General features: G+C 46.7%; 1 protein-coding gene across 1 annotated transcript; it reads left to right on the top strand.

The window, feature by feature from the left end:
- The first annotated feature begins 1171 nt into the window (after positions 1-1171).
- Positions 1172-5509, top strand: LOC100552497 (cytoskeleton-associated protein 5-like). The gene has a single exon (XM_062976925.1). The coding sequence runs from the start codon at positions 1401-1403 to the stop codon at positions 5301-5303; it is 3903 nt and encodes a 1300-aa protein (XP_062832995.1). The 5' UTR covers positions 1172-1400; the 3' UTR covers positions 5304-5509.
- Positions 5510-9457: the final 3948 nt, after the last annotated feature.

The following is a 9457-nucleotide window of genomic DNA, read 5'->3' on the forward strand; positions in this document are numbered from 1 at the left end:
AAATGAAAACTGCTTTACTTCAGCAAAACATAAAGTACAGCACACTCTGTGCAATAATGCAGAAGGAAGCAAAGAAGTCTTAGGGCGAAGGCAGTTCTTAGTCTTTGATACAGTCCCAAATCAAATAGCAGTCTTACTTCAGGCAAAGAAACAGCAATAAATTCAGATGCAGACTCAGAGTAGGCACACGGGGAGCAAAGGCATTAGAGTCAGTTTGTTACCAGCAAGAGCTGGCTGCACCTGCTTCTGTTTTATAGCCCTGAGTCCCCTCACAGCTGCTAGGGCAGTTCCCAATTACTCAGCTGCATTTCTGGCAGCTATTCTAGCTAAACGACGTCTCTGCTCTGTTTCCTTTCGCCTCTCCTGAAATGTGGGTACTTGCAAAGTCTCCTCCTCAGATTCCAACTCACCCTCAGATTCATGAACACTTTCCTGCTCCCCTTCCTCTTCTGAAGAAGAGGAATCCCTAACACTATTGCACCAGTTCTCTAAAGGCTTAGTCACAAAGCCACATTTTCACTCTCTTGTGGAAGGTCAGGATGGAGGGGGTTGATCTAATATCCCTGAGGAGAGAGTTCTACAGCCAAGGGGCCACCACTGAGAAGGCCCTGTCTCTCATCTCCGCCAATTACGCCTGTGAGGGAGGTGGGATTGAGAGCAGGGCCTCCCCAGATGAACTTAAACTCCACGGTGGTTCATAGAGGGAGATACATTTGGACAGGTAAGCTGGGCCAGAACCATTTAGGGCTTTATAGGCTAAACCCAGCAGTTTGAATTGTACTCGATAGCAGATTGGCAGTCATGGAATTCTTTTACCAAAGGAGAAAACTTTCTTTTGTCTAAATACACTCTTATCTGAGATGTATTACCTGCAACAATAAAAGTAAGTTTTTTAAAAACCTTTTTTTGAACCTTACCAGAACATCTGGTGTATTTTCTCTCCTGTTTCCTAACATAAGCTCATCTATAGATCTGAATACACTGCACTCCCCTCTGCTTTAGGTACCGAATGTACCTACAATGACTGGGAAAGAGGCCAATATAGGTTGATCCGACATGGGTCTTTGGAGTTTCAGGTCCCTTGCTGCTATGTCCCAGTGGCTCTCTGCCCTTGCCCAAGCGCCACTGACCTCACAATGACCACCTGAGGCTTCAGGCAGGGTCACTGCAGGCTAAGCTGGAACAGCAGCCCTCTGGGCAGCCCCCTTCCCCGAAAGGCTGAGCACCATCGGCTCCTTCTCGGGGGCAGCTCAGATGTTTGGGGTGCCAAGAACATCTCCAAAGAGACCCCTGGCTTCCCCGGTCCTTTCCTGGAATGCCCTTGGCTTTCTCTCAGCTGGGAGACATCCCCTTGGGCAAAGTCGCCATGCTCCACGTTCTAGAACTCAAGGCCAGCCAAGATGCTAGAGCTAAAGGATGAGTCGGAGGAGGAACTTTCAGAAGAATTATGTGACCTGGAAGCCGTGGCTGTTCTCCCGGCATCCTGTCTCCAACGCCTGGACAGCAAAGACTGGAAAGAGCGGTTTTCCTCCCTGGAGACCTTGCAGAAGGCTGTGGAAGGGATGGAAAAGCACCAGGTGCCTTGCCAAGCGTTAGTGAGGTTATTGGATAAAGGACCGGGATGGAATGACACCAAACTCCATGTGATTCAGAAGAAGCTGTGTATCGTCACCCTCGTTGCTCAGAGGGGGAACTTCTCCAAAGCTGCAGCTCGGCTTGTCTTGGGAAAGTTAGTGGAGAAGATCGGGGATATAATCTTGAACAAGGACACCAAAATAGCTCTAACTGCCGTGGCAGAGGCATGCGGATTGCCCTGGACTGCAGAGAAGGTTGCCAAGGCTGCTTTCTTGCAAGAGAGCCCCAGGACCCACGCAGAAACATTCAACTGGCTGTCTGAGGCCATCAAGGAGTTTGGCTTTGTAGGCATGGAAGCCAAAAACCTCATTAGCTACATCAAAACTGCCATGGCAGCCATCCACCCAGATGAAAGGGCTTCTGCTTTCCATCTCCTGGGAGTCATGTACCTGTATGTAGGACTCCCATTGAGGACCTTCTTTGAGAATGAAAAGTCACCTCTCCTCTATCAGATAGATGTTGAGTTTGGGAAGGTCCATGGCCAGAGACCACCCCCTCCAACTCGAGGCTTCTACAAGTCCAGCAAAGAGAGTGCAAACGACCAGAGAGGAGGTGATGCCCAGCCCTTCAAGGAGAAGGAGGCTGTTGACATTCGGAAGAAGATCTCATGGGAGCTGGTGGCAAAAATGCAGGACCCAAACTGGAAGGTGCGCAAGGACGGGTTGGAGGACCTGTCTAGGATCCTCAGCAATGTTGATGCCATCCAGCCCAACATTGGGGAGCTCTCAAACATCTTGAAGGCTTGTTTGCAAGACTCCAATAAATCCCTTGTGAAGCAGACCTTGATTGTGCTCCAACAGTTGGCCAGGGCCATGGGCCCAGGCCTTCGGCATCATGTCAAGACTCTGGGAATGTCCATCATTGCAATCTTGAGAGAGAACAAGAGCAACCTGAGAGCAATGGCTCTCACAACGGTGGAAACCTGGGCTGAACAGACTGGCATGAAGGACTGGCTGGGAGGGGAAGATCCCACAACTGAACTGAAGAAGGAGAACAGCAACCACAAGCAAGGGATTCTGGGTTGGCTGGCTGAAAAACTGCCCTCTCCCTGTTCTGGTTCTGTCTCTGCTGATTTGTTTCGTTGTGTGCCTCACCTCTATGCAGACCTGGAAGACATTAATGATGAAAAGAGCATGGCAGCCCATGATGCTCTGCCCTTCTTCGTTCTCCACCTGGGTTTCGGGAAGATGTCTGAAGCTGCCAGCAGATTGAAGCCAGCTTCCCAAGACCAGGTTTTTGCGATTCTAGAGAACCTGAAAGCAGGAAATTCCACCAAGCTCCACTTCTCCAAGTCCCTTCCCAAGCTCCCGACGAGCAAATCTTGGTTCAAGTCAACCATGGCTTCTGCCAAGGAGTGCAACCCACCTCCTTCTTACTTTCCTGAAAATGTGGCGTCCAGTGAGTTGAGCTTGGAGGTCAGAAAAGCCAAATCAGAAGGCACTGTCCTCAAAGTGAAGAAGCTTCCAAATATGAAGACGCAAGCAAACTTTGGCATGAAAGAAGAGATCCCCAAGCTGGGTCACATTTTCATCCTTATTCCTAAAGCCAAAGAACAAAGGATGAAGGATGAGAAGGCTCTGAGGGTGCTGAGGTGGAACTTTAGTACTCCAAGTAGCAAGTACATCGAGCAGCTCAAGGCTCAGATGAGCGGTTGCATTGCCAACTGGTTGCAGGAGGAGCTGTTTCACTCCAATTTCCAGCACCACATTAAAGCTCTGAACGTGATGGCCAAGCACTTGGAGGAGGAGCGGGAAGGAGCCATCAGCTGCCTGGACCTTTTACTGAAATGGCTCAGCCTGCGGTTGTTCGATACCAACACGTGGGTGCTCATGAAGACCTTGGACTACCTGAAAAGACTCTTTGATCTGCTGATTGAAGAGAAGTATGAGCTCATGGAGAATGAAGCCTCCTCCTTCCTCCCCTATCTTCTCCTGAAAATGGGGGTGGCCAAGGAGTCCATCCTGAAAGAGGTGCGGGCCATCGTGAAGCAGGTAACAGTGGTCTACCCAGCTTCAAGGACCTTCTGTTACCTCCTGGAAGGAGCCCAGGCCAAGAATGCCAACCAACGGGTGGGCTGCTTGAAAGAGTTGGGGTGGCTGCTCAAGGCTTATGGCCCAGAGGTCTGCCAACCAAACCCAAAGAAAGCACTGAAGACAATCATCACGTTGATAGGGGATTCAAACAATGCTGTTCACAATGCTGCCTTGAAAGTCACTGGAATTGCCCGAGATGTCTTTGGAGTCGAAGCCTTCAAGGTCATTGGAAACATATCTGACAAACACATGAGTACCTTGGAAGGGAATATAAAAGCGGCTGAAGCCAAGCACGGAAGGGAGGACAAAGTGGGCAGCCTCTTCTTCAATCTGTCTGCTAGGCAGGGATCCCCAGACTCCTTCAAGCAGAACTATGGAAGTGACTACTGCACAGATGATGAAGAAGAAGGTGAAGAGGAGGGTGAGGACGAAGATGTCGGTGAAGAAGAACATTTCGTTTCCCCTACTGATCACTTTGAGGTGGAGAACGTGGGTGAAACGGTCTTCTGCAACAATCCAAGACTGGAGAGGCAGCTCCTCCAAAGTGTAACCTTTGAGCCTCAGACCAAGATGAGGAGTCCTCCCAACATCAACATGATCATCTGCCAGGCAGCCAGTGGCAACATCAGCACCTGCATTGAGGCCCTATTACTGATCCAAGCGATTCTGCGGCAGGAGGACAAAGTGGAAATCATGTCTGGCCACATCAACCAATTCTTGATAGCAGTCGTCCAGCAGCTGAAGTTCCTCCATCGGCTCTATGTGACGGCGGAGGAGGAGATGAGAAGGGAGCAGGTCCTAGAGCTTTACAGCCGTGTCATTTGTAGCATGATCGCTCTCTTCCAGGTGGACCGACTGGCCAGGGAAGCTTCTGCAGGAGTTCTGAAGGATCTACTATGCAGCCTGGTCACCCTCATGCTAGACTCCCCGATTGAAGATCATCACGAAGGGCATAAAATTAGTCAAGCAGTCAACCTCTTGGTCACCAAAGTCTTGCAGAAATCCGACCAGACCAGGCTGTTCAGTTCTTTGCTGCTTCTGCTCGGTGAAGGCATGACAGCCAACACAAATCTCTTTGCCTTTTCAGAAATGGTGGCCAAGTGTTTGTGGCATATCACCAAGCGCCTCGCAGAAACCATCAACTGTATCAATTTGGATCAGGTCCTCTTAGATACTCATAACTTCATGAAGGCTTGGCCCAAGGAGAAACTGAAGAAGTACCAAAGCAGCTATCCTTTCCAGGCGGTGAAGGCTCTTTTGCACATCCTTTGCAAGCTGAAGGGAGACGAGATCTTGGATCATCTCAATCTTATTGAAGACACAGATGAGTCTGAGTTGGAAGCCCACCTATTCAAAATTCTAGGGTACTCTAAAGAAGAGCAGGTGACCACAGAGGACAAAGGCTCTTCCTGTCCAGGAGATGAGAAAGTGGAAGGCAACCTGACGGAGATCTTCAAGAAGATCAACTCCAAGGAGACGGCCAGGACAGGCCTTGAGGAGCTGTATAGGTACAAAGAGAGACATCCCGAGGCAGATTTGGAGCCATTCCTGAAGACTTGCTCTCTCCTCTTCCGGAGTTATGTCAAGCATGGCTTGGCTGCTATGTCCAATGATAGAGAAACCAGACATAAATAACTACTTTTCTTCAGAGACCCCAGCTTAGATTGAACCTCAAGTTGTGTCCTTCCCGTTCTGAAGTGCTTCCGTTAGAGTCTCAGGTCCAGAAGGTCCACAATTTGGACAGGTATACTTTTCACTGGACCTCCCTCTCAGGTCAGAAAATCTTTCACAAGGTAAAAAAAACCTCAACAATAAAATCAGCCAGCCATCTAAAATGCGAATGGTGCCATATGGTGAAATCAGCCCTGATGGTTTGATCTAGAATGATAGGCAGGGCATTCCAGTATCCCCATGCGTTCTCCACACCAGTGATTCTCAAGGTGTCTGATGTGGGAGATGGGCACTCCATGCTCCCAAATTTGCCAGGGACCAGTACCATATTTGGGCCAGATTATTGCTATATGTGTCATACGGAAAGCACTGCCTATCAGGTCATAACTCCTTTGTTAACAACACGAGACTTATGCAACAACATGAATGTGTGAAGTAACTCTTTAGTGACAACACAGTACTATGCAAAATAGTGTCCACTAGTGGCAACACATTCATGTCACTTTTTAACTCATTTTGGGGGAAAAAGTGTCTTTCAGGTTCTTTCTGGTCCAGTGTGTGAAGGTGCTTTCCTCTTTCAGCCTGTCCAAAAATGGCTCATATGGTAATTGACATGAAACATTGTGGCTGGAACAATAATAATAATAATAATAATAATAATAATAATAATAATAATAATGAAATAACCCTATTGTACTCACCAAAGCCTATGAAGCTCACAGTGTACTCATTACCTCTGGTTTTGCATTCTACCCATCTGTGTCTGATTTGGCTTTCTGAATTAGATAGACGCGTCGGGCTTTCGAACCCACAATTCTAGTGGTAGCTGAAATCACTCAACACTAAGGATCAAGAGAAAGCAAAATAGTCCATTTTTCAGACTGCAATCACTTGTGGCCATTTACATCATGAAATTAATGCAGTTTGACACAGCTTGAACTGCCATGGCTAAGTGCTATAGAATCCTGGGGGTTATGGTTTTAGCCTTCTCTGCCAAAGAGTGTTACAAATCCCAGAATTCCAAAGCATTATGCAATGGCAACTAAACTGTATTGATTCCATAATGCAGATTGCACCTTGGTTGATTCAAGGCTCCAGATCAGAGTTCAATAAGATAAAAGGCATAACATGAAATCTTGGAGGGGTGACTGACAGATTCTCCTCCTGGTGAGTGCCTTCATGTCTTTCTTACATGAACTTCATGCAAACGTTGCCGTCAGTCTTCCAGTCTCATAGGCCAATCAATCATGTCCTGTCAGGTCAAGCTGGAAATCGAATGCTTCCTTTTGCTCCCTTGCAACCTGAAAATAATTTTACAATGCTCCCAAGGCATGTTTAACACACAAAATATTATTTTGTTCAACCTCTCCAGTTTTGTTTTGACAAACCTGCCAACGTCCCACTCTGTTCCTTCGACAGCATACCTGAGGCAAGGCAGATTATAGGGAAAAATCATTAGGTGGGACAACTGGAGACATATCCCCTTTGTTTCGGCATACGGAGGCCTCCTTACCTCCAGCTGTGCCCCGAGACAATTTCAAATCCCTGTTTGGCTTGTCAGAAAAGAGAACGCCTTGTGCAAGAAGGTTGCTATGGACACCCACCAAGCGACGATCAATTGCACGGATCATAACTTCCCCATTGGCATCGTTGGGCAATCTCAAAAGCCCCATAGAATAGGCTTGTTTTCCATCAAGCTTGGAATCTATATTCCATGGTGCAGATTTGCAGCAACGGAAACAAGTTATTCAGATCACAAAATGGCTCGTTATATCAAAAAAAATTGTTGGAGGAAAGTTTCTCTGGTCCTCTTTAGACTTAATAGTAGAATTTGGATGGCTTTGGTACAGGCTTAGGGGTTGGAATCTTAGAGTTGGAAGAGACCTTTAAAGGCCATCCAGTTTAATCCCCTTCTGCCAGGTGGGAAGGCACCATCAAAGCCCTCCTGACAGACGGCCATTGAGCCTCTGCTTCCAGATAAGGATGTTGTGGTAATCTCTGAGCGGTTAGACTCAATTTAACCCTCTCTGGGGGAGATTCCACCAAAAATCAGCAGAGTAGCAAAAGCAAAAGCTTTCAAATGCAGCAGTTACTTACACGGGGCGAGCAAAGAGAAGCCTTTCAACTTAGGATGGCAGTGGAGTGTAGAGTCTCAGTAAAAGTTCAAAAAGTATTTATTCAGGTAACAAGAACTCCATTGTAGATAGAAAGGCTTGGGAGCTGTCTAGTCTACTCTAGACTGGTTTCTAAGGAAAAATAAGAAAGGAAAAATAACAAACATCTAAATAGTTACATCTTGCCAGGAGAGATGGCAGGACGTGTTGTTAGCTTGATGAACAAAGGGAGAAGAGAGAACCAAAATGGTTCCAACCTCATGGTCCAGTTTATTGGGGCCATAAAAGACATTCTGACCAATGGGAAGTTAGTGTCCCTGGAGATTCATATTTCTACTAACTTCAGAGTAAGGGATGTGACGTAAACAGAATAGAGTGAAACACAGTAAAGCCTGTCTAGGTATGCTTTGGAAACAGGGAAAGGATTCCCTCAATCTAACTCTATCATCTATCTCACTACATCTAGACTTGAGTAGTCCAGGATGATTCCCAACAAAGGAGACTCCACCAGACAGCATATTCCAAAGGCAGTACAGTCAGACTTCCACATTCACTGAAATCCGATGCCCAGGACCTTTCCAAAAGTGAAAATTGTGAAAAACAATATTACTGTTTTTTTAACGTAAGAATCTTTAGGCTATCTATGATGGACATTGACCGTAGAATCATGCTGGTGAGCCTGGGGATTCCAACATAAATGCTTTCTCTAAAAAGCTTGAGGGGTGCATCTTCTCCATTGTAGAATGAATACAATTTCATCCCACTTGAATTGTCATGGCTGGATGGTATGGAATCCTGGGAATCCTGGTAGTTTGGTAAGGCATCTCCTCTTTAGCCTTCTCTTTGGCAGAGGAAGCTAAAAGACCTGTGAAACGACAGCACCCATATTTATTTATTTATTTATTGAGGATACAGTTATAATGTATTTAGAAATACAAAGTTAAAAACTTGACACTATACTCGATTTCTTTTGACCAGTAGCTGGCCACTTGGACTGCCTCTGGTGTCGCTGTGAGAAGTTCCTCCCTTGTGTATGTGGCAGGGCTCAGACTGCATTGTAATAGGTGGTCTGTGGTTTGCTCTTCTCCACACTCACATGTCATGGACTCCACTTTGTGGCCCCATTTCTTCAGGTTGGCTCTGCATCTTGTGGTGCCAGAGCATAGACTGTTCTTGCCTCTCAGGTTGCCCAGTCTTCTGTGTGCTCAGAGGGGAGTTTCTCATCTGATATCAGCCATGGATTGGGGTTCTGGGTTTTAGCCTGCCACTTTTGGACTCTTGCTTGCTGAGGGGTTCCTGCGAGTATCTCTGTGAGTCTTAGGAAGCTGTTTCTTGATTGGCATGCTGGCTGATATCCGAACAGAGGATGGGTTGGAGATGACAATGCCTTGGTCCTTTCACTGCTGGCTGCTACTTCTTGACAAATGTCAGGAGGTGCAATACCAGCTAGACAGTATAATTTCTTCAGTGGTGTAGGGCTTAGACACGCTAGGCATGCCTATTCATCAGCCCAGTAGCAAAGCTCAAGAGCAGATGTCTTCACTGTCTCTGGTTGGGATCCCCAGGTTGTGCCAGTCAGCTTTCCTATGATGTTATTTCTAGCACCCACTTTTTGCTTGATATTCAAGCAATACTTCTTGTAGCTTCTCGCAAGTATTTTGGTGTGCTGCAATGCTCCAGTGGGATTCCTTCCTAGGTCATCCTCAGAGCTCGAAATGCTTGTCTGTTCCTAAGATGAAAAGCACACATCTGTGTTTTGAACAGATTAAGAATCAGCTGGTTTTCTCTGTAATAGGCAGTAGGAGCACCTAAAGCTTCTGAGAGCTTCTCTTCAACCATTTCAATGCTCCCTGCCTGAGCAATGATAGCACCCATGACTCCATAGTATTTAGCCATGACAGGGAAAGGGGACATCTACATTGTAGAATTAATGCAATTTGACACAGTATTAACAGCCATTGCACCATGACAGTTGGTGGGGTCAAGTTGCATGAATTCAACAGT

Source organism: Anolis carolinensis, chromosome 3 (assembly GCF_035594765.1).
Source record: "Anolis carolinensis isolate JA03-04 chromosome 3, rAnoCar3.1.pri, whole genome shotgun sequence".
In the NCBI taxonomy this organism is placed as follows: domain Eukaryota; kingdom Metazoa; phylum Chordata; class Lepidosauria; order Squamata; family Dactyloidae; genus Anolis; species Anolis carolinensis.